The 26,019-nt window shown below is 43.1% G+C and overlaps 1 protein-coding gene across 1 annotated transcript in view; it reads left to right on the top strand.

The window, feature by feature from the left end:
* Window positions 1-892: 892 nt before the first annotated feature.
* PPARA (peroxisome proliferator activated receptor alpha) overlaps window positions 893-26,019 on the top strand; it is a 42,518-nt gene continuing 17,391 nt past the window's right edge. The window contains 6 exon segments of the mRNA XM_074936409.1: window positions 893-918; window positions 920-997; window positions 999-1,090; window positions 12,438-12,598; window positions 14,169-14,307; window positions 15,652-15,854. Coding sequence (XP_074792510.1) covers window positions 893-918; window positions 920-997; window positions 999-1,090; window positions 12,438-12,598; window positions 14,169-14,307; window positions 15,652-15,854 — 699 coding nt within the window.

The raw sequence follows: 26,019 nt of genomic DNA, 5'->3' as shown, positions 1-26,019 counted from the left end.
GTGGTATGTTGGTAAATGTCAAGTCTTCATGGTGACTAAAGTAACAGTCAAAGCTTTTCTGTAACCAGCAGTGCATATTCAGTGCATGGACATACTGAATTAGTATGTATTCTTACACCAGTTGAAGAAAATGCAGCTATAAGTGTAGTTTCAGCCTCAAAGGCCAGCTTCTTTTAATAGCAGTACTTCTTGGCGTGAGTAGCAACATTATATAGTATGTGCCATTGTTTCCTTTTCTGGCAGATTCAACTAAAGAAAATTTTAAAATGTGAAATCAGGGGTGAGGGTATTCCAGTGTAACTTCACTGACTTCAGCAGGTTTGCACCCAGAATGAATGGCTCATTATTTCCCAGAGGTTTATACCCTAAGGTAAAGTTGTGATCTCCTGCGGTATCACAGGATATACTGAGCAAATTTGGGAGGGATGAAGAGAGCACCTGATGCACATCTTCTGACCCTAGTCAGACTACAGCTGTGGATAAACTACTCCCTAAGTAAAGTATTTTGATGTATGGTTATTCATAATTTGTAGATTTATTTATTGACATTTGCCATTTACCTAGCACAGTTCAAGCTGAAATACTTATTGTCTGCTATAGAAACATAATTTGCCGCTTTCAACAGCAGAAAAGAGGGAGAAGGCAACATAGATACTTACTTAGCCATAATCTTCTTTTGTGTGGTCAATCTATGGGGATTTTTGCCATCCTGTCAGTATTTCATTTTACACGATGCTTCTGAAAAAACATTTTAGTACAAAATATTTTACTGCAAATTATGGACTCCCTTATTTTGTACCTGTATGTAATTGATTCAGTTTATAGAGCTTTTAAATGTGTTATGATATTACATATATATCTTTTTTTTTTAACAGTCTAATATGAGGGTTAAATGGTGGACACAGAAAACCAGTTTTTCCCCCTTAGAGGAGGATGATCTCGGAAGCCCCTTATCTAGAGAGTTCCTACAAGACATGGAAAACATACAGGGCATCTCTGTCTATTGGTGATGATAGCCCTGGAGCATTCAGCGTAACAGAGCTCCAGTCTTTGGGAAATGGTCCAGGATCTGATGGATCAGTCATTACAGGTAAGAGTTTAGAATACAGTAAGTCTTTATCAGTTGAGATAAGATGTATTTAATTGAGTTAAGCAAATCCTTCCTTTACATTACAACAGTTGTTTCAGATGTATAGATCACACTGGAAACAAAAACCTTTTAGCTGTTTATAATGTCAATAAATTAACTCCAGTCTGAAATTTGTGAGACACATATTACTCCATAGAAAAAGTGATATTTTTAAAACAAAAATTTTAAATTATTTTATTGGTTTCACTGATGAGGTGAGGTGGAGATAAAAGTATGTTGGCTTGTTTTGTATAAATTTGTGCTCCCTTTAAAATGAAATTTTGCTGACTACCTTTAGTGTACACCATTTTTTACCAGTATCTTTCAAAATAATCACAACTGTTACTACAAAAGTAGATACATTCCTCTCCAACTTAGCAGATACTGTATAATATTTATAATACCTCAAAAAAAGTTCCACTGATTTCGCTGTCTTTGAATCAGTCCCATGAACTACAATCTGTGTGACTCTTATAACATACACAATATGTATAGTAAAATCTGTGCGAAAAGGAGATTTGTCATTCTGACTGCTAAAAAGTTAAACTAGAACTCAGTGAAAAGGTTTGTCTGTAACTTTTCATCTCTCCAAAATGCCTTTATTTAAATGTTGGTTTCTCTGTTGATATCAGTAACACAGTTAAGGCAGAGAGCCATTAATCCTCAGATCTTTGATTACATGAGGTTTTTATTATATAAAAGGTGTAAATGAGGACTGTAGTGCTGCCATTAAGGTTATTATGTACCATTTTTGTTTATCCAGTACAGTGACAATAGGAATTAAGGTTATTATGTACCATTTTTGTTTATCCAGTACAGTGACAATAGGAGATTTTTTTTCCCACTACTTTTGGAGGACATCCGATGAAGTGAGCTGTAGCTCACGAAAGCTTATGCTCAAATAAATTTGTTAGTCTCTAAGCCCTGGTCTACACTAGGACTTTAGGTCGAATTTAGCAGCATTAAATCGATGTAAACCTGCACCCGTCCACACGATGAAGCCCTTTATTTCGACTTAAAGGGCTCTTAAAATCGATTTCCTTACTCCACCCCTGACAAGTGGATTAGCGCTTAAATCGGCCTTGCCGGGTCGAATTTGGGGTACTGTGGACACAATTCGATGGTATTGGCCTCTGGGAGCTATCCCAGAGTGCTCCATTTTGACCGCTCTGGACAGCACTCTCAACTCAGATGCACTGGCCAGGTAGACAGGAAAAGAACCGCGAACTTTTGAATCTCATTTCCTGTTTGGCCAGCGTGGCAAGCTGCAGGTGACCATGCAGAGTTCATCAGCAGAGGTGACCATGATGGAGTCTCAGAATCGCAAAAGAGCTCCAGCATGGACCGAACGGGAGGTACGGGATCTGATCGCTGTATGGGGAGAGGAATCCGTGCTATCAGAACTCCGTTCCAGTTTTCGAAATGCCAAAACCTTTGTCAAAATCTCCCAGGGGATGAAGGACAGAGGCCATAACAGGGACCCGAAGCAGTGCCGCGTGAAACTGAAGGAGCTGAGGCAAGCCTACCAGAAAACCAGAGAGGCGAACGGCCGCTCCGGGTCAGAGCCCCAAACATGCCGCTTCTATGATGAGCTGCATGCCATTTTAGGGGGTTCAGCCACCACTACCCCAGCCGTGTTGTTTGACTCCTTCAATGGAGATGGAGGCAATACGGAAGCAGGTTTTGGGGAGGAAGAAGATGATGATGATGACGAGGTTGTAGATAGCTCACAGCAAGCAAGCGGAGAAACCGGTTTTCCCGACAGCCAGGAACTGTTTCTCACCCTGGACCTGGAGCCAGTACCCCCTGAACCCACCCAAGGCTGCCTCCTGGACCCAGCAGGCGGAGAAGGGACCTCCGGTGAGTGTACCTTTTAAAATACTATACATGGTTTAAAAGCAAGCATGTGAAAGGATTACTTTGCCCTGGCATTTGCGGCTCTCCTGGATATACTCCCAAAGCCTTTGCAAAAGGTTTCTGGGGAGGACAGACTTATTGCGTCCTTCATGGTAGGACACTTTACCACTCCAGGCCAGTAACACGTACTCGGGAATCATTGTACAACAAAGCATTGCAGTGTATGTTTGCTGGCGTTCAAGCAACATCCGTTCTTTATCTCTCTGTGTTATCCTCAGGAGAGTGAGATATCATTCATGGTCACCTGGTTGAAATAGGGTGCTTTTCTTCAGGGGACACTCAGAGGAGCCCATTCCTGCTGGGCTGTTTGCCTGCGGCTGAACAGAAATGTTCCCCGCTGTTAGCCACGGGGAGGGTTGAGGGGGTAGCCACGCGGTGGGGGGAGGCAAAATGCGACCTTGTAACGAAAGCACATGTGCTATGTATGTAATGTTAACAGCAAGGTTTACCCTGAAAGAGTGTAGCCAGTGTTTTATAAAATGTCTTTTTAAATACCGCTGTCCCTTTTCTTTTCTCCACCAGCTGCATGTGTTTCAATGATCACAGGATCTTCTCCTTCCCAGAGGCTAGTGAAGATTAGAAAGAAAAAAAAACGCACTCGAGATGAAATGTTCTCTGAGCTCATGCTGTCCTCCCACACTGACAGAGCACAGACGAATGCGTGGAGGCAAATAATGTCAGACTGCAGGAAAGCACAAAATGACCAGGAGGAGAGGTGGCGGGCTGAAGAGAGTAAGTGGCGGGCTGAAGAGAGGGCTGAAGCTCGAATGTGGCGGCAGCGTGATGAGAGGAGGCAGGATTCAATGCTGAGGCTGCTGGAGGACCAAACCAGTATGCTCCAGTGTATGGTTGAGCTGCAGCAAAGGCAGCTGGAGCACAGACTGCCACTACAGCCCCTGTGTAACCAACCGCCCTCCTCCCCAAGTTCCATAGCCTCCACACCCAGACGCCCAAGAACGCGGTGCGGGGGCCACCGGCCAACCAGCCACTCCACCACAGAGGATTGCCCAAAAAAAAGAAGACTGTCATTCAATAAATTTTAAAGTTGTAAACTTTTAAAGTGCTGTGTGGCATTTTCCTTCCCTCCTCCACCACCCCTCCTGGGCTACCTTGGTAGTCATCCCCCTATTTGTGTGATGAATGAATAAAGAATGCATGAATGTGAAGCAACAATGACTTTATTGCCTCTGCAAGCGGTGATCAAAGGGAGGAGGGGAAGGTGGTTAGCTTACAGGGAAGTAGAGTGAACCAAGGGGCGGGGGGTTTCATCAAGGAGAAACAAACAGAACTGTCACACCGTAGCCTGGCCAGTCATGAAACTGGTTTTCAAAGCCTCTCTGATGCGTACCGCACCCTCCTGTGCTCTTCTAACCGCCCTGGTGTCTGGCTGCGCGTAACCAGCAGCCAGGCGATTTGCCTCAACCTCCCACCCCACCATAAACGTCTCCCCCTTACTCTCACAGATATTGTGGAGCACACAGCAAGCAGTAATAACAGTGGGAATATTGGTTTCGCTGAGGTCTAAGCGAGACAGTAAACTGCGCCAGCGCGCCTTTAAACGTCCAAATGCACATTCTACCACCATTCTGCACTTGCTCAGCCTGTAGTTGAACAGCTCCTGACTGCTGTCCAGGCTGCCTGTGTACGGCTTCATGAGCCATGGCATTAAGGGGTAGGCTGGGTCCCCAAGGATACATATAGGCATTTCAACATCCCCAACAGTTATTTTCTGGTCTGGGAATAAAGTCCCTTCTTGAAGCTTTTGAAACAGACCAGAGTTCCTGAAGATGCGAGCGTCATGTACCTTTCCCGGTCATCCCACGTTGATGTTGGTGAAACGTCCCTTGTGATCCACCAGAGCTTGCAGCACTATTGAAAAGTACCCCTTGCGGTTTATGTACTCGCCGGCTTGGTGCTCCGGTGCCAAGATAGGGATATGGGTTCCGTCTATGGCCCCACCACAGTTAGGGAATCCCATTGCAGCAAAGCCATCCACTATGACCTGCACATTTCCCAGGGTCACTACCCTTGATATCAGCAGATCTTTGATTGCGTGGGCTACTTGCATCACAGCAGCCCCCACAGTAGATTTGCCCACTCCAAATTAATTCCCAACTGACCGGTAGCTGTCTGGCGTTGCAAGCTTCCACAGGGCTATCGCCACTCGCTTCTCAACTGTGAGGGCTGCTCTCATCTTGGTATTCATGCACTTCAGGGCAGGGGAAAGCAAGTCACAAAGTTCCATGAAAGTGCCCTTACGCATGCGAAAGTTTCGCAGCCACTGGGAATCGTCCCAGACCCGCAACACTATGCGGTCCCACCAGTCTGTGCTTGTTTCCCGAGCCCAGAATCGGCGTTCCACAGCATGAACCTGCCCCATTAGCACCATTATGCATGCATTGGCAGGGCCCATGCTTTCAGAGAAATCTGTGTCCATGTCCTGATCACTCACGTGACCGCGCTGACGTCGCCTCCTCGCCCGGTAGCGCTTTGCCAGGTTCTGGTGCTGCATATACTGCTGGATAATGCGTGTGGTGTTTAATGTGCTCCTAATTTGCCAAAGTGAGCTGAGCGGCCTCCATGCTTGCCTTGGTATGGCCTCCGCACAGAAAAAAGGCGCGGAATGATTGTCTGCCGTTGCTCTGACGGGGGGAGGGGCGACTGACGACACGGCTTACAGGGTTGGCTTCAGGGGGCTAAAATCCACAAAGGGGGTGGCTTTACATCAAGGAGTAGTTCAGGCAGGACTTCACGGAGGGTTCCAATAAGAAATGGTGCACCTAAGTTATTGTTCTTATTGGAACAAGGAGGTTAGCCTGGCCTCTGATTGATACATGGCTAGATTTACCTCGCTGCACCTTCTCTGTGAGTGACTGCAGTGTGACCTAGAGGAATGAGTCCCCTAGACAGGGGAGGGGGGGAAGCAAATGAGTACAAAACAAATCTGGTCTATTTCTTGTTTTGATCCACTCCATCTATCTTTTACATCTTTGGCTGGCAGCAGACGGTGCGGAAGGACATATTGCCTGCCTGCTCACCATAAGACGGTTCAATAGGACTGACTGCCGGACTTAAGAGAATGACCTGGTCAAGTCACTAAAAATTTAGTCCCTGTGCCCATGTCTGCCCAGGCGCTCCTGATCGACCTCACACAGGCGACCAGGAGTACCTCGGACATGACGAGGACGGCTACCAGTCGTATTGTACCGTCTGCTGCCACAAGGCAATGGGTTGCTGCTACTGTGTAGCAATGCCGTGCCGCGTCTGCCAGCACCCAGGAGACATACGGTGACGGTTACCTGAGCGGGCTCCATGCTTGCGGTGGAATGGCGTCCGCACAAGTAACTCAGGAAAAAAGGCGCGAAACGATTGTCTGCCCTTGCTTTCACGGAGGGAGGGAGGGAGGGAAGGGGGGACTGATGATATGTACCCAGAACCACCCGCGACAATGTTTCAGCCCCATCAGACATTGGGATCTCAACCCAGAATTCCAATGGGCAGCGGAGACTGCGGGAACTGTGGGATAGCTATCCACAGTGCAACGCTCCGGAAGTCGACTCTAGCCTCGGTACTGTGGAAGCACTCCGCCGAGTTAATGCACTTAATGCACTTGTGTGGGGACACACACACTCGAATATATAAAACCGATTTCTAAAAAACCGACTTCTATAAATTCGACCTTGTTCCGTAGTGTAGACATACCCTAAGGTGCCACAAGTACTCCTTTTCTTTTTGTGGATACAGACTAACACGGCTGCTACTCTGAAAGGAGAAGAAGATTAAAGTTACTTTAGAATAGTGTTTGAAATCACAGATCTTAAATTCATTTGCATAAACATGCCATATTATGCACCTTCAGCATTATGTCCTAACTTGCTTATTGAGTAAATATACATGACTTATTTACATAAATGAGATCAAACGTTCTGATTACCAGAATGTAAGACTGACAAGGCTACAGCATGGAATGAGCTTTAGGAACATAGGGATTTTTATGCTCCTGGCTGACTTGGGTATTTCCCTAGGCCAGTGTCCAGCTAACTCTGGAAGCTGTGCCTTGTTTCCTCTAGGCCTGGAGTGGATGCATATGAGGCTGTGGCTGGGTTATTAGCTCGTGTGGCTGACTGCTTCTTGCCCTCTGCTGTCAAGGAGATCTGGTTGCTTCTTGCCGTCAACTGGGAAGTGCTCTGCCTGAGCGGCTATACCTGGGTGTTTAGTTCTGGCTTCTCCTTTCTCTTTGGTTGACCTCACCTACTGTTCCCTGACAGGAGGGTGGGAGCTGTGGCTGCTGCATGCTTGTCCCTGTGGCAAGGGAGAAATGGCTAGAGCATTGCCCAGTATCACTCAGGGATCACTTGGGAGTCTGTGATCAGAGATGTAGCCTAGAGCAAGAGTCATTTACAGTAGAAATCCTGCCAAAAGTGGCCCTAATCATAAAGATGCCGCCTAGAATATCTCCTTAGCGCTCAAGCTTCTGTGCAGGAACAGTTCAGAAAGCGGATTTAAAAACAGGATCCTTCTGGCCAAAGCAGGAGAGGTAACACATCTGAGTTTGTGACATGGTGTTACCAACTCTCACGATTTTACTGTCTTCCTGATTGCAAAGAAAAAATGGAAAACATGAACCCAAAGGCTCAAAATCTGGAAGGCAAATAAAAGAACTTAAAAAAAAAAAAACCTTCTAAAACATTTTAAAAAAAAATCATTTTGGGTGGTCTGAGTCAAGATTTTTTGAGGCTGTTGAGGTTGGCAATACGAGTTCTGAGTTAACCTGTTTCTAACATCATATGCTTTGACCTACATTCATATAATTGTTTTAATGGATTTGTTCAAATAAAACACCTGTGAATTTGGTAAAATCTTACAATGTACTGCAAGATATAAGGACAAGTCTTCTAGCTTTAGAAAATTTCGAGTTTGGTGGAGGGTAGGTTCTAGAACAGTGATACTCAATTAGATCTACCCTCAGGCCGATTTGAGAATTTTAATGATGAGGCAGGCCATTTGTGCAGAAGGCTGGCAAAATTAAAAACCAAAACCAAAAAAAAACTTCAGCTGCCAATAAATAAAGACCTTGATTACAACATAAGTATTAGTGTTTCTATCTTTTAACGAAGTTTATAAATCAACATTATTACCTGTGTTTGTGGCAATCTCTAATGGGAGAGGTGATATAGATGATTGCTGGCAAGTTTTGTGAGGAGTGGTTTGTAGGAGGTCAGGGCAAGGTGCATGCACTGGTGAAGATGCTTATCTGCCAGGTGATTGCGATGTTGGTTTTAATAGTCACGTTAGCAAACCCAGATTCACAGAAGTACGTTGATCTGAACATTGTTAAAAGATAGATGGCTAGATTCTGGCTATTCTGAAACTGGTCTGCATATTGAATCCAGAAATCACAAAGTCCCACTTCTCGGAATTTTGCCTTGAAGACATCTGACCTCTGGAGTTTTACAATTTCTAATTAAGTCACCTTCATCCGTTGAATCAAGAATGTTCTTTGCTTCTGAAAGGCAAGGTCCATCGGCAGTTGCCACAAACGGATCATGAACAAACAAAAACGAATCCTTTGGAATTTTAAAATTCTCAAATCACATTTAAAAATTTGCGATCGGATTGTTTAGGAATTCTTGCATCGTTTTCATTGAAGTTTCATCTGTAAGCAACAACACACAATGTGGGAAAGTGCAACATCTTTCCTATTAAGTTTGTCTGAAACGTTTTAAGATTCTTCTGAAAGCACACCCTTTTTCAGACCTCCGACACTGTTTTCATGGCCTTGGAGCTGGAAGTTGAGGCAATTCAAGTGACCAGTATATTGCACAGAAAGCTACCTGTGACATAGAGGAGACATCATTCATAAATTCAAGGAACTCACATGCCTTGTTGGTCTTGTGATTATTTCTTTTTGAAGCGCACAAAACCTCTTTAACGCGCGCTTCCTACTTAACCAGTAAACGTTGTTGTGCAACAGATCACTGTATTCGGCTGAAACATCTTGTAAAGACCTTTAAAAAGACAACGTTGCAAGCTAGAACTTGAGCATATGTAGTTCGCTAATCTCATCACAATACCCATTGTTGTTGTTTTTTTTTCAAGTCCCCAGACAATTTACTGGTGTAAATTTACAGGACAGTCTGGTGAATGATTCAGTGAAGTGTTTTTAATGAAGGGTGTATCGGTGCCAAATGTGAAGCAAAGCCCTTCTCTTTCTGTGTCATAGAGGGACCTCCATCTGTAACAAGCAAGTTTACTTTCTGCAGATCTATACCATTTTTTTTTTTCAAAAAAGCCTTTTACCTTTTCAAAAATGATCTTGCCTGTGGTGTAGGTTTCTAATTGTACTAAGCACAAAAATTCTTCCTTGAAAATTTCACCATCATAAAATCTAACAAACAACAATAGCTGGGCCATGTCACTTAAATCGCTTGCAAGAGACATGTATTTGGTGTTTTTTAAATCAGAAAGCAGTGATGACAAACAATCCTTGTACATTACCTCCAATATTCACATTGCTGTGGAATCAAATAGGGGAACTTGCTTCACATGGTTCACAATGTCATCTTTTTTTTATCTCTGACAAAAAGCTCCTCCAGCATTTCCAGCGTGTACTCCTTCACAAGCTCGGCAGCCAAGAAAGGCTTTTTCTTTTTAGCTAGTACCAACATTATCTGAAGAGAAGCAGCTATTGCTTTTTCCTTTTTTTGTTTTGTTTTTATTTTTTTGTTAAAATTACTGTGCTTTGATTCAAAGTGGCACCTCACGTGGGTGACTTTACAGATGGATACAGTGGTTTGGCATATTAAACACCAAAGGTTTTGCATTTAAATGAGGTGGCATATTAAAAAGAAAATCCACTGTCCAGTTTGGGTTAAAAGCTTGGTTTTCACTGTCAACTTTGCAACATTTTACTCCCACTCTCACTCATTTTTTACTCCATTTCCATCACTAATGAAAAAATGGATGACATCCTAGCTCAATCATAGCCGATGCTATCGCAAGAACTTAAGATCTAGTAAGCAGTGCTTAATTTTTGCTCGGGTAAGTTACTTACTAAAGAAGTTGTAGGCAAATGATAGGCAGCACATCTCTGTTTGTGAATTTAATGATAAACATTTTTTAAAGATGAGCTAATGGGCCATGCAGGAAGCCTTGGTGGGCAACATTTGGCCCACGGGCTGCCTATTGAGTATCACTGTTGCAGAGGATTGGTGCGGAGAAGCTCATGGTTTGGGTGGCGATATCCCTTAGGGATGAATTTATGAAAGGGGGAGCGCTATCTCCTAGGATCTCACAAAACTGGGTCACTGGGCAACAAAATGGCAGATGAAATTGAATGTTGGTAAATGCAAAGTAATGAACATTTGAAAAAATAATCCCAACTATACATACACAATGATGGGATCTAAATTAGCTGTTACTGCCTAAGAAAGAGATCCCTTAGAGTCATTGTGGATAGTTCTCTGAAAACTTCTGCTCAATGAATAGCAGCGGAGAAAAAGGCTAATCGTATGTTAAGAACTGTTAGGAAAGGGATGGAAAATAAGACCAAAAATATCATAATGAGCCTATATAAATCCATGCTAAGCCCACACCTTGAATACTGTGTCCAGTTCTGGTCGTCCCATTTCAAAAAAGGATATTATTCAACTCGGAAAAGTTCAGAGAAAGACAACAAAGGTTAATCAAGGTTATGAAACAGTTTCCGTGTGAGGTGAGACTAAAAAGATGAGGGCTGCTCATCTTTTTTGAGAGAGAGACGACAAAGTGGGGATATGATAGAGGTGTATAAAATCATAATTGATGTGGAAAAAGTGAATAGAAAAATGTTATTTATCCCTTCATGCAGTGCAACAACCGGGGGTCACCTGATAAAATTAATAGGCAGCAGGTTTAATAGAAACAAAGTAGTACTCTTTCATACAACACACAACTAACCTGTGGAATTCATTGCAGAGGATGTTGTGATGGCCAGCAGTATAACTGGGTTAAACAAGAACAAGTTAAGTTTATAGAGGATTGGTCCATCAATGGCTATTAGCCAAGATGGTCAGGGATGCAGCCCTAAACCTCTGACTACCAGAATCATTCCATAATTGCCCTGTTCTGTATGCTCTCCTTGAAGCTCTGGTTTGGGCCACTGTTGGAGACAGGGTTCTGAGCAAGATAGACCATGGTCTGACCCAGTATGGCAACTCTTCTGTTCTTATGGGGGTTTTTTGGTGTTTTTGGAGGTGGTTCAAAGTGAAGCGTTTTAATTTTGCAAGATGGTTAAATTTTACAGATGACCATGGAACAGTTTCTGCTTAGTTATTTTACTATTTGAGTTGTTGAGCATTGTTTTCCTCACATTTAGAGAGGCAAGGCAGCACAGTCAGTCAAAGAAGGTTTTGATTGTCAGATCATCTACATTGTGATCCCTAGTTTGTCTTCCTTTTGAAGCTTCTCTTTAGCCTCACTGCAGTTTAATCATATGGCCTGTTTTCACTCCTCTGGCAAAGGGCAGACTCTTCAGAATGGCATTAGAAGTGCAGCATCTCCTGTCTTAGGCCCTAGTTCACAAGTACATGAATAGTCCCACTGAACTAAAATGGGACTTTAAACACATGCTTAAAGATAAGCATGTGCTTAAATGTTCTGCTGACCTGGGGGCTTTAACCAGGAAGGTATGTTTGCTGTCTTTCCGTAACAGCAGGTCTGACTCTGACCTGAGTAGGCTAAACTAAAGCATGTGTCTGGAAGTATCCTGGGCAGAAGATGTAATGGCCAGCTGTGCTGATTATAACCATAGAGAAAGGGTGGTCCATTGGCTGCCTGGGCATTATGATGATACTTTGAGGATCTGGTCCATGGGCTTTGCCCCAGCAACATGTATCAGTCTGTTTGGCCAGTGCCATTCTTTCATTTATAACTTACATTATTTTATAACTAGTAAAACATCTGAAAAATAGATAATTACAGAGAATTATAATGAATAAATTCCCTTGCAAACATGAAATAGTCATTCATTTAACGAGTGATTTCAAAGCTTTAGTTAGATACTTTTGGATCACAATCTAAATTATTCTAAATTTTCTGTGCATACTTACGAACTGTTGTTGAAATACCACTACAACTTCTTTGGTTCTGGCTCTTAGCTCTCCTATCCTTTTGTGTGTGCATTGTATGTGTCATCGTCATTAGCTGTACAGACCCTGTATTTGTTTGGTGCACTATTAATAGAAGCATGAGCTAGTTTTCAAACAGATTTGTTACTGTTAAATTAATAGTGCATGTAATGATTTTTTATTTCAGGCTTTTAAAATAAACTTTCCTATGTGGATGAAATTTAGCACAGAACTGGTATTGATTTTGGTAGTACAGAATTTATGAGTGTTCCTTTTTCTTTTAGATACCCTTTCACCAGCATCAAGTCCTTCATCCATTAATTTTGCCACAATTCCAGGTAGCATAGATGAATCACCCAGTGGAGCATTAAACATTGAATGTAGAATTTGTGGGGACAAAGCCTCAGGCTTCCATTATGGAGTACATGCTTGTGAAGGTTGTAAGGTACAGTTGATTTTTTTTAATAGCCTAAACCATATTGCTTTATTTACAGGGTTATATGAAGAAAAAACATAGTTGCTTTGTAAATGTAATTAAAATCAATCTAATTGTAAAAAGAAAACACAATTTAAATAAAAAAGTCACTTGTGATCTTCTCAAGAAGTATTTTTGTCTGGTACCATAATTGGATACTAGAACTTCTTCAAGAAAGGCAGTTGATGATGATTATAAGTAGTGCTTTTGTGAAAAGAACTAGTTATCATTAGAGATTAAAATAATTTAAAAGGAATAAAAAAATGTTCCATTAGTGTTTTATTTGTGTTGGGAATATGCTATGGGAACCATGTGAATTTGATACATTTCCATTATATTTCCAATGAACAAATCCTGAATGCCTCATCACCACCACATCCTAACTGAATCGCTTTTAGTACAGTGTTTTATTGATTATAAATTTGGAACCAGTACATGGTCACAAAGCCAAACATGCTTACCATCAGTCTTTGAAGTATAGGATAGATGACCAAAAAGATATAAAGGTTTTATATTTTATTTTCTCACGTATGTCTAGTTTTTTTGGTTTTTTCTGCATCACATAACAGGACTTGAGAAAGTGAAGCAATTTTAAAACATTCAAAAATGTTTACAATCACTCAATCTTAACTCTTGGGTTAGGATAATAAGGTTCAAATGTAGAGTTTTGTGGATTAATGTTCTGGAATTGGTAGAATAATTCTAAATTCAAATCTGAAGATTTGCACTCATTCTTTTAGAGTTAGAGAAATAGGTCATGATCAAATGTGGCACTTTGTGACATGCTGGCAGTGCAACATCTTGCTTCACACATCACAACGTCTTATCATGACACAGCGCTGTGTAGCAGTGTTTGTAGAGTCTAGTATTTCATTGCAGGGTCACTCAGAACATCATGGTAAGATCATTTATTGGCTTTTCTCTGGTGCCCATGTGCCTGTGCTTAGCTCTTCCTCTACACCCTTGCACTTTCCTGTGCATCCCCAACTCTTCCTGCTGTTAACATGTGCTCTTCCTTCATGTAACCATCTGTTGCGGTGTGTGTGTGCATGTACGTGTATGGCAGATGAGGATTCCCTCTCACAGGGAGAGGGGGCTGGCAAAGGGTATGCTAGGGTAAGACGGTGCAGGGCACAGTGCATGGTTGTTCTGCTTGATCCTTAAAGGCTGCTCTGATATTACCTTAAGAGGCATCTTGGTCCCCACAGCCTGCAAAGGATCAGGAGTGCAGAAAGGAGGCTTAAAGCTACCTTTCCCACCCCCCACATTCTATCTGTGCCAAGTGTAAACTCAGTGCAGGTGCGAATCTGGCCTCCATGTAATGCTGTATTTAGTGAAGTAGGAAACTGTTGCATTTTGACACATCATACTTTACTTATTTATCTAGATTAACATTTATCTTTAGTTTCTGTAAGTGTCAACTGTGGAAAAATAAGACAGAAAGAAAAGAGAAAATGTAGTGATATGATTAAGATTTATTGGAAGACTTAGATTAGCTCACTTTTTGACAATATATAATGTTCTCTTAAACATTTTACAGGGATTTTTTAGGAGAACAATTCGACTTAAACTCATCTATGATAAATGTGATCGTACCTGCAAAATACAGAAAAAAAATCGTAATAAGTGCCAATACTGTCGTTTTCAAAAGTGCCTTTCAGTTGGAATGTCACATAATGGTAGGTAAGAGTGCCCTTAATAATTTGTTCCCAGTTCCGCAAGCAGGCATGTGAATAATTTTACTCACATGAGTAGTTCCACAGAGTTACTTGTGTGAGCAAGTGTTACAGGATTCAGTCTCAGGTGTTTACCGTGTATTAAAATGAGGCCCTGATCCTGCATTGAGAATTCTTGGGTGCAGGATTTTGTTCTCAGTACAGGATCAAGGTCTAATTAGTGGGGTTCATTTGTGTTTTGCTTTCCTTCTTTTCCTCTGCTCTGGAATAATCACGTTTTAGGTGCACGGTGTATGGACAAGTTTTAAAGGTCATTTTTCCCCCCAAAAACCAAAAGGCTCCCTTTCAAAAATTAAGTGCGGAAGAGGCATGTAAGCATGCTTGACTGGGAATGAGAAAAAAATATTGAAGGCTAGCTTAAGAATGCGTGTTTGTGAGATTTCTCCTCTGATGTGTAATTCAATTTGATCAACAAAATGAAAGGTCACTAAAAGTATGTATTAGTTCACTTTTACAACTTTTACTATGGGGTCATCAGAAAATCGCCTTTCATTTCCAGAAAATATATCCGAACTTTATAGTTGCTATTTGTTTGTCTGGTCCTCTAAATATTCTAAAATCATTTCAATTTTGTTTGTCACCAAGTAGAATAAATCTACAGTTAAATACTTAGTGTGTGTCTGAAATGTGTCTGAAATGCAATTGTCATTAATATTATTTTAAAAAACTTTAACTTTTTATTCTATTACTTCCTTATGTGCAAGACATTGTTTGCATTTTGGAGCTTGTTTTATATGCGGATGAATATATTTGTATTCAAGCATCCCATGTCTTCTGAGGATTTAAAAATATAGTGAATTTAGTAATTTGGGGTAGTACTTGATCTGAGTGTTCCAAATTTTATTTATGGGACATAGGTCTACTGGCTGTCTTCCAATCTTTCACAGCAAGTGTATAATCATTAAATAAATTTCTAGTCCGGTTTAGTCTCCTGCCAACATGGCTAGAATAGGATGCTTCAACTGAAGTCAAACAGTTAGTAGTACATTGCCCTTTCCCCTCTGCATAGAGCAGAGTGCATTAATTCTGGACCACTGCAGCTATCAGCTTATGCTCTGAAGCATGACATTTGATTATCCTCATTGGAGATTGGTGATTTAATAATCAGGGACTAATTATGTGGGGAAGGGCTGTCTTATTTAATTCATGGCTTTATAGGTAGGACAGGCTGCCTCGAATAGTCATTACTCCTTCTAGATAGAAATCTGACTGCTGTATTCAGGGAGGGAAAAAAGTATAGACTTATGTAGAATTTATGTATTTGTTCCATAATTGTGTTTCTACCAGCAATTCGGTTTGGACGAATGCCAAGGTCTGAGAAGGCAAAGTTGAAAGCAGAAATTCTAACAGGTGAACAAGATGTGGAAGATTCAGAAATGGCAGATCTTAAATCTCTTGCCAAGAGAATTTATGAGGCCTATTTGAAAAACTTCAATATGAACAAGATCAAAGCCAGAGTCATCCTTGCAGGGAAAACCAATAACAATCCAGTACGTGTTTTTTGCTTTAATTTTATTGTGGTGCTAAAATGTATTGATGGTAATACAATGAACTGTAGAATTCTTAAGCAAATCATTTAGGAATAAGTGGTGTACTACTATGTGGTAGACCTGAACTATGAAAAAGTAGTACCTGTCGTAAATCTGGTCTTTGATATGTAAGATCAGTATAATGGGAAGCTTTAGAAAATAAAGTTGTGGTTAACTTGTAAAAGAAAGATCTCAGTAAACTACTAGATGATATAGAGCAGCATAATAGGGTTGGCCACCTCCTGAGCACTCCCTCGTGGCTGTGGCACACTGCTTCTTGTAACCCTCGTTTCCCCCTCTCATAACCTACTAATTCCATGGAAGCTCTGCTCTCTCAATAATACCCCTCTGTTGGACTGGTTTATTATTAAAATTTTATGCAAAATAGTCCATAACAATAGTCCCAAAATAAAATTCATTTATCACGCTCAGTTTAAATAGTGATTAAGATCCCAACAGCTAGTCCCTCAATATGCCCTATACAACACACCAGCCACTTTGACCACACCCAGACCCTGTCAGTCCTCTGCTCTTCCTCTGGCCCTGGACAGCCACCCCAGCCCTTCCAGCTGGCGTGCAACCCCACTCTTCCATGCAGAAACAGCCACAGCCTCTCTTGCCAAGGGAGCATCCCTCACTCCCCCTGGCCCTCTTTGTTCCTCTGGGTTCAGTTCTCCAGCCCTGGAGATGTTAGCAGGTAAGCTCCTCCTCTGCTTTTGGCCTTTGGCTCTGACTCTTCAGCTTAGGGCCAGCAGGCAACTCCCTTTGCTGCTCCCTGGCCTTCAGCCCTACCGCCCTGGCTCTCTGGCTTGGGGATGCCGGCCAGCAAACTCCTCCACTGCTCTCCTGCCTTCTCCCAGGGATCACATATAGTTTGTGCCAGCTTTTATCTCACACTCAAGCTTCTCCTCCCAGGCAGCCCTGACTCACCAGGTCTCTGTTTCCCTAGGGCTCAAGTGCCCTCTTTTAAATCCAGTTAATTGGCCAAATTGGAATGTGCTGCTCCCTCTTAAAGGGCCAATGTCACCATGTGATAAGGGGCTAAATGGTGGGGGAAGTAAATTTAGTTATCAGAAAATGAAATGTGATATCTGACTTCTGACTTGTTTTAGTATTGGGAAAAAATGTATTTATTTCCCATTAAGACTATAATAATGGTAATAAAATTTAGAATTTGTATAACACTTTTCATCCACAGATATCAACGTTCTTTGCAGAGGTAAGTATTGTTATCAGCATTTATACAAATGAGGAAACCATGGCATAGAAAGGTTGTGCCTTGATCCAGGATCACAAAGAGAGACTTAGTGACAGAGTTGGCAACAGAATGCAGGTCTCCTGAGTCTTATTTTCCAGCTCTAGGCACTGATCCACACATTTTCCCTACTCTAATTTTATGGTTTCCTTTGAAGGGGGAAGTGAACAAGGTTGAAAAGGAATTTGATTTTTATTATGGAGCTTATTTTTCTTCAAATATAACCTAGCCAGTCTCTTATATTAAGTGGTGAACACTATCTGATTCTTACTCAGGAGTACCAAAATCATTACTATTTTGTAGGAAATTGTGTAATATTTGTTTCTCTTATGAGTTAATCAATGGTTCTCTTGTGGTATCCTTGATACGTTAGCGCTCTGCCATCCCATTGTGTGTACCCAGTCAGTAAAGCACTTAAGCACATAAATTGTCCCACTGACTTTCATGGAACTGTTCACATGCTTTAAATTAAGCATGTGCTTAATTTCATTGCAGGTTAGGGGCCTACAAAAATCTAAAACACATAGTATGGACCTGCACCCAGTACTTCACAAACTCTTCATAAGTTATAATCAAGACATCTGGTTATGTATCTACTGTAGGTGCAGTGGACCTGAATTTCTAGACCTTGCATTTTGTGTATTCATTTATATCTGTGCAAAATTGATGTACAAATTGCCAAATCCAGAAATCTCTACTCATACCAATGATAGCATTTTGCACTTACTTGGGGTAGATGTACATGAACAAGACAGTGGAGAATCAGAGCTTGTATATTCATAAATAAAATATATTTCCCCCCGTACATGGGAAAGAAGAGGATTTAGATTATTTAACAAAGTCTTTCCTTGTGTAACCCTTCTGTGAAGTGGAGTCAGCAGCAACAAGGGTCACCTTCAATATTGAGGGGTTCTTCTTAACCATTCAAAACAGAACCAGCTCAAGCCTCCACCCAATGATCTGGGAAAATGTAATAACCACCCGTGAGCGCCTCTGAGAGGCACTACTTCCCCACTAGCAAGCACTAAGTCTGTGTATAACAAAAGAGAACTGTTAATAAAAGGGAAGGGAAACCAAGCATAAGTTTGGGAAAACACCACAACTGCATTCAAAAGCATGCAACCATAAGCAAAACCTGACCCCACAATGTGATGAGCAGTGTTCTTTGCCTAAGTTTTCCACCTTGTGGTGGAAAAGTCTGACAAACAAATGACCCTTTAAGGAATCACATACACCCCTCTGCTGCATCCTACTCACAGTTGGCTGTCCTTGGTTAGCAGAGACCGAAAGTTCAGAGATGTGTTCACAGGGGTTCACCTCCCATTCCAACAAAGGGGGAGGAGTAATCAAGCAATGTCTCTGTGGTTGCTGTCTGCCTCTGCAACTGGTTGTTTGCTGCTGCCTCCACCGCTTGTCTCTGGATTTTCTTTCCTCTCACCACTGTGCCTACACCAGGTCTAAGGCATAGCTTCTAGACCTGATCATCAGTGATTCAGCTCTGGTAATCGCTGCACAGCAACAGTGACTCTCAATTGAGTCTAATTAGCTCTGTCTTTAAACACTGGAGAGCGGAAAGTCAAATGGTGTGTAGGATTCTTTGGGTAGAGTCCATACTACCATGTAGGAACATCTGACCCCACCTGTCTCTTCTTTACTGGTATTTGTCATCCCTATCATGCTTAGTGAGTGAAGTTCCATTTAAGGTGACCCCTGCAATCCAGGCATGCTAAGTACAGTTCTGCTGCCCAACATCAGCCAAAAGTGATAATTTTAGCAAAGCAGCTTCATCATGCTATGCTAGGGTGACCAGATGTCCTGATTTTATAGGGACAGTCCCAATATTTGGGGCTTTTTCTTATGTAGGTGCCTATTTACCCCCCCACCCCCTGTCCTGATTTTTCACACTTTCTATCCGGTCACCCTATGCTACGCACCTAGGCAAGTAGGCATATCTATGCAAACACATTCTGTTCCTGAAGTCTCTTCCCTCAGCTCATTGCTAGATGTCAGAGGAGAGTTCATTCATACCTGCTAACACTTGGAGAATATGCCTTTTAATATTTTTTATTTGACAGGGTTTTATTATTTTTAAACATGGGCCCTTCAGGTTCAGTTGATGGTGATGGGAATCCAGCTTACTTGTTGCTGAACAGTACTTTAGCAGTTAATTTCAATAAATTCTGATTCTTCTTCAAGTAACGTTCTTACAGGTGCTCCACTCTAGGTCCGCTGTGCCTTTGACCTGAGATTTCTCATAGCAGAGTCTGCTCAGCCTGCACATGCGTTTGTCAGTCTCATCCCCCCCGCTGCTGTTATATAGCACAGCGTGGGCAAGCCACCCTCAACCACCTCTGGCTGAGACGGCGTTTTAGCAGTTGTCCTATATAGATTTCCTCAACTCTATTTTTCTCTCTTGGTGATTGTTGTAGTGTTAGTGTTAATTTTTCCATAGTTAGTATATACTACTATTATAGCTTTTTTCTTTTTCTTTTTTTTAATATTTTTTCTATGTACTATTTATATAGACTTTAGATCTGACATTTTTTTCTGACTGGGGGGTGATGCCCAGTTCTCCTGGCTTCAAGCTATGTTTGTCGTGCCAGGAGGCAATCCCAGGCAGCCCCAGACATTCCCTCTGTATCTGTTGCTCAAAAGTGCAGTTTTTGTCTGGCCTTTAAATCAAGAGCCAGAAAAAACAGAACTAAAGCTTCGCTTCCTCGTGATGGAGAGCTCTCTATGTCCGACCTCCAACCCAGGCCAAGGGACCCCCCATATGTCAGTCCCCAAGCAAGTCTGCTGCCTTGGAGTCCCACAGTTCCAGGGCACCCAAGAGGAAGATACAGGACTTTTCTCTCAAGTCCTCAAAAGAAAGTGTTCGCCACATAGAGATTTTACCTCTAAAAAGTCAAGGTTATTGGTTCACTCAGCTACTCCAGCACCCCATTCAGGTACCCGGCTCTCAGTTCCTCAGGTACCCATGGTACAGCTAGATCACAAGGCCACGGGGCCAGAGAGACCCTTGGTACCATTATCAGATCGAGGCAGCAAGAAGAGCTCTTCCTCTGCTTCCTCAGTATGGAAGAAGTCCACTGAGGTTCCGACCATGCCTTCCTTGGGGCACATGAGATCTTCGGCTCTGTCAACCACTGTGCTTCCCTCTGAGCACCTGAAGACTGTGGTATCATCAGGGTCCTCGGCCATGACTGACATCATGAGCCTTGGTATTGATATTCCTCATGTTGCTGCAAGAGTTCTGTTTTTCCCCAGGACCTGGCTGTAACTGAGACTCCTGACTCGGCTCTTCAGCTCTGATTTGCTGTCAGTACCAAGAACATCAGGATCACCTGAAATGATTTCACCTCAGATCTCTCCAGGAGCTCCACCATTCCTGAGTGAACCTGAGGAAGAGGATTCTGAGGAGGATCTTGCCTTGGTATCACAAGCATCAGTCCAGAGGTGGTCTCCTCAGTCCTTCAGAGGGCCCTTCCCAGAGGCTTCTGATGAAGCTGCAGCTACTTGCAACCCATGATTACCACCAACACCTCACTGTTATGAGCACCCTTGGGTGCCTCCTAGTATGCCTTATGCAGCTCCTCCTTGGCCATATTGCCTCCTTGGCTTATTGCCAAGAATTTTCCAGATCATCCAGTACCAGCCACCATAGAGAGAGGCATCCTGCATGACCTGCTCCCTCCAGGGGACCTGACCCTCAAGAGGATTCTTTTGAGGAGCAGGAAGCCAGTGAAGAGGTTTCTCTTACAGGAACATTTCCTCTTCATCTACAGATGAAGCAGTCATGCCTCCTCCTCAATCCCTGGTGGGTGATTTAAAACATTGTCAGGATCTGAGCAAGAGAGTTGCAGACTCCTTGCAGATTCCCCTCAAGGAGGTTACAGAGCCTCATCATAAGGTGCTTGATATATCCTTCACTCACCCTCTTTGGCATGCATAGCTTTACCTGTAAATGAGGCTCTTTTAGACAGCTCTTTTAGATCTGGCTCCAGCTTCTATTCTGCCTACCTGCAAAAGAACGGACAAGAACTATTATGTCTCAGCAAAGGACTCAGATTTTATTTCCCATCCCTCACCTAACTCCTTGGTGGTGGATGCGGTGAATGAATGTGGTGGGCAGCACCACCCTAAATCCATGCCTCACGACAAAGACCATAAGCGCTTGGACCTACTAGGGAGAAAGTCTTACTCTTCAGCTTCCTTTCAGTTTAGAATTGCCAGTTATCAGGCTTTGATAGCTTGATATAATTGACATGGTACTTTGCTAACTTCATTTGTCGATCATCTACTGGAAGAACACAGGGAACAATTCCAGGCAATTGTTGTGGATGGCCTACTACTTGCTAGGACAACCTTGCAAGGCTCCCTCAATGCTTCTGATACTGCTTCCCATTCAGTCACTACAGTGGTGGTGATGAGAAAAGCCTTCTGGCTCCAGCTGTCCAGTTTCCCAAAGGAGATTCAGAATACAGTTGAGGAGCTGTAAGCTGTTTTCAGATAGCACAGACAAGTCTCTGCAACCACCGAGGGATTCTAGAGTGACTTTGCATTCTTTTGGCATTTATACTCCTACATACAAGAGAGAACTCAGCAAATCTCAGATGGTCCAGAGATTCTGCCCCGTCCAATTCCTTCCCTCCGAGAGCAGTGGTCTCCAAACTGGGGTGCGCACACCCCCAGGGGTGCACGAGATGATCCCAGGGGGTGCACAGCAGCAGGAGTGCCCCCGGACGGCACTCCGCCATATTTTTTCTTCGGCGGCAGCTCTGCACGTCCACGGCTGGTGTTCCCCTCCGGCGGCCCACCTGCGGTAAGTCTTCCGTTCTTCTTCTGTCAGCAGCGCGTCTGCAGCTGGTCTTCCAGTCTTCACCCTGGGGTGTGCGAGCCAAAAAGTTTGGAGACCACTGTCCTAGAGGACGTATGAGCCACACCAAAGAAGGCATAGGTTTCAAAGAAGGAAACCATCCACTTCTCAGCCTCCTTCCTCACACACCAAGCAGCAATTTTGACGTGGTGATTGAGGCTCTGAACCAGAGTTTCCTCAAATTTTTTACGTCCATGTGTGGAATGAATTTTGTTACATGAACCAATATGGAGGTGATGGTGGTGAGGTTTGGAGTGTGGGAGGGGGCTTGGGGCTAAGGCAGAGGGTTGGACTACGGGGCAGCATGGGCTCTGGGTTCGGGGCTGGGGATGAGGGATTTGGGGTGCAGGCTGCCCCGGGGCTGCGGCAGGGAGAGAAGACTTCCCCAAACCCTCTCTCGCCGCAGCAGCTCGGTGCCGGGTCAGAGGCTCCTCTCCTAGTCCATGGCAGCTCTAGCTGGGCTGGGCTTAGCTGGGGTCAGGCTCCTCTCCCTGGCAGCTCTGGCGGGCCTGGGCTGGGGAGGGGCTCCTCTCCCTGCCTGTGTGGCCCTTTATAGCCTGCTGCACAGCTTACAAGGAACTACCATTCTCATCCTCTTCAGCTTCACTGGTTCACCAGCCTTCCTCCCTTCTGCGACTGCCTTCGCCACTTAAGTCGAGCCAGGGAGTCTATCACTACAGACAAGTGGGTCTCCACAATCCACTTTGCCTCACTTCCACCAATGAACAATGCTACCCATCCCTCTTCAGAGACCCTTCTCACGACAGCATGCATCAAGATATAGACACACTCTTATATATGGGGGCTATAGAACCAGTTTCCATATAGCACAGAGGGAAGGGACTTTATTCAAGTATTTCCTGGTACCAAAAAAGAGTGGAGGTTGGAGACCCATCCTAGACCTGAAACTACTCAACACCTATGTGAAGGCACAGAAGTTCAAAATAGTGATGCTTACAGTGATAATTCCATTAGAGCAAGGAATTGGTTCTCAGTCCTCTACTTTCAAGATTCATATTTCCACATCACTATCCACCCATTCCACAAATGGTTTATCCATTTTATTGTTAGCCAGGACCACTGTCAATACTGATTGCTCCCCTTTGGCTTATCATCTGCCTCGAGGGTCTTTTTGAAGGTCATGTTGATGGTAGTTATGCAGGAAAGTATTCTCTTACCAGGACAATTGGCTGCTGAAAGGAGGAGCAAGATCCTCTTCCTTTTGCACCAAGGCATCAGACTCTGGAACTGGTGCATATGAAACAGGCTCACTGTCACCTCGGCATTCAGAATGTGACTGCAGACTCACTCAGCAAACACTTCTTCCAAGACAAGTGGGAAATAGACTCCAACATATTACACCACAGATTCTGTCAGTGCGGTACCCCCCAGATAGACTTGTTTGCCACTTCTGCTCAAGGGGCAGATTGGGTCACCAATCCATAGGGGACACTTTTCACCCTCAGTGGATGTCAACCCTACTGTATGCACTCCTGCCAACTCTCCTAATAGCCAAAGTTATGCTCAAAATAAAGAGTGCCAGAGCCAGAGTAATTCTAATAGGTCCAACTTGGCCCAGGCAAACATGGTTTTCTTACCTGATACAGCTATCTGTCTGCCCTCTGATCACTCTCTGCATCACTCCCCATCTCGTCTCGTAAAAGTGCAGGAAGATTTTTTTCATCCCAATGTCACGATGCTTGGTCTCAAAGCATAGTTGTTGATGGCTCATGTGATTCGAGGCAGCCTGCTCAGAGGACATAAAAAGAGTGATATTACACAGTAGGAAACAATCTACTCACTACATGTATTCTGAAAAATGGATGTGGCTTGCCAGTTGGTTTGACCACGGGCAGCTTTCACCAATGACTACATCGCTTCTGGATATACTAGACTGTACCCTAGCTCTGAAAACCACGGGTCTATTGATGAGCTCCATAAGAGTCTCCCTGTCAGCCATCATGGCTTTTCACCATCCAACAGAGGGCTATTTTGTCTTTACCCACCCGACCACAGCAAGATTCCTTGGAGGGATGGGAAGAGAAATCTTTTATCTTCCGGTCCAGTTCCCTACCCCAGTATCGGACCTCAGTCTGGTCCTCAAATGCCTCACAAGACTGCCCTTTAAACCTCTGGCTACCCGCTCACTGCTCCATTTGCAATGAAGATGGCATTCCTGATAGTGCAATGGGTTGGAGAAATAGAGGCCCTAATGGCATATTCCCCCTTCACAGTGTTTTAAGGACAAGGTCACACTGCGGCCCCACTTCACATTCTTACCTAAGCTCTCTTTTGAGTTCCATCTCTATCACCCATTCATTTGCCTGTCTTCTACCCCAAATCGCATCTGAATTCCCAGGACACACTGCTGCATACCCTGGATTTTGTCTAGATGGAACAAAGCCCTTCAGAAAGATCAACAAGTTATTCATCTCGATAGCAGACAGATCAAAAGGGTCAGCAGTCTCTAACCAGAGACTTTCCAAGTGGATATCAGACTGCATTAACTCGTTACCAGTCATGTAACATTCAGCCACCTTCACTTTCACGCTCATTCTGCAAGCTCTGTTGCCACTTCCATGGCCTTCTTCAAAAATCTACCAATCATCAACATCTGTAGAGCCACTATTAGGGCATCCATCCGTACATTCTCCCAACACTACGCAATAACTCACGACTCCATCTCTGATACTGTGTTCAGCTCGACTGTATTTTCCACCGTATTGGACTCGGCTCTGAAGCCTCTTCCACCTTAGATGGCACTGCTCCATAGTCACGTAGAGCACCCATGGGGACGCTACTTGAAGAAGGAGGAGGAATGGTTACTCCCCCTGTGCAGTAATTGTGGTTCTTCAAGATGTGTTCCCCTATGGGTGCTCCACTACCTGCGCTCCGTCCCCTCTGCTTCAGAGTTCTCGGCGATGGGGCTCTGCAATAGAGAAGGAACAGAGGGAAGTTTGCCCATGCAGTGCTATGTAACAACTGCACTGGGCACGAGACTGACGAACACAGAAATTTCCAGTCCAAAGCGCAGGGAACACTAGCGAACCTGAAGTGGAGCACACATAAGGACAAACATCTCGAAGAACTAGAGTTACTGCACAGGGTGAGTAACCATTTCTTCTTGGCACAACTGTAGTTCATTTTCAGAAATTACAAGCTCTTTTACCTAGAGACAAGGTAGCAGTATTAACTTAGGGTCCCAAGATGGATTTGGCAATAAACTTCTCCCCCCACCCCCCCACCTTGAAAGAACAGCATTTTATACTGAAAAGGTGTTAAACTTTAATGACCCACAGTATTTAAAAAATAGGTTAAACCTTCTAAATGGTTTAGAAACTTGGATGTTTTGTTTGCCCCTCAGGAAGTTATGTTAATAATATTTAGAAGTACTGAAATGGTGCAGAATGTAGCTACCATAAGCAGATCAAAGATGGACAAGTACCAGTGAGATATCACTGACTCCTAAGAAATATATTACAGTTATCTAAATAGAGATTAACCTTTTCACTCTGTTAAATCTTGAAGTCCTTACTCCAGCAAAAGTCACTGACTACAAGGAGAGTTTTGCCTGAAGGAGAACTGAATAAGGACTTCACCCTATGGTTTACTTACCTTAGATGGGAAATACTTCGATTAACTTAAGGAACCAGATTTATAACTGGTGTCAACTTCATTCATTTCATAAACCTAGTTTTTCTTAATGGCTAGCCCTTTTTTCTAATTCTTGCTCTTCAAAAATATTTTGAGGCTTTATAGTCTGGTTATCATTTTCCTGAACTCTGATCACTCTGTTTAAGAAATTGTGGCTTTTAATTAATTTTTGAAGGAATCATCTCCTCAGTTTGCACTACACAGATTTCTTTACTTAGAGCATCCTCATTCATGGAGAAAGTTCTTGCTAAGTGCTGAATATTTTTATTACTTTGTGAGACACTGTTCTAGTGTCCTGAAAATCATTATCAGTAATAACAATCCAACACTAACCTTCTTAA

The sequence above is a fragment of the Natator depressus genome, chromosome 1 (assembly GCF_965152275.1).
Source record: "Natator depressus isolate rNatDep1 chromosome 1, rNatDep2.hap1, whole genome shotgun sequence".
Lineage (NCBI taxonomy): Eukaryota > Metazoa > Chordata > Testudines > Cheloniidae > Natator > Natator depressus.
The sequence above is the reverse complement of the archived record's forward strand: the minus strand, read 5'-3'. Positions and strand labels throughout refer to the sequence as shown.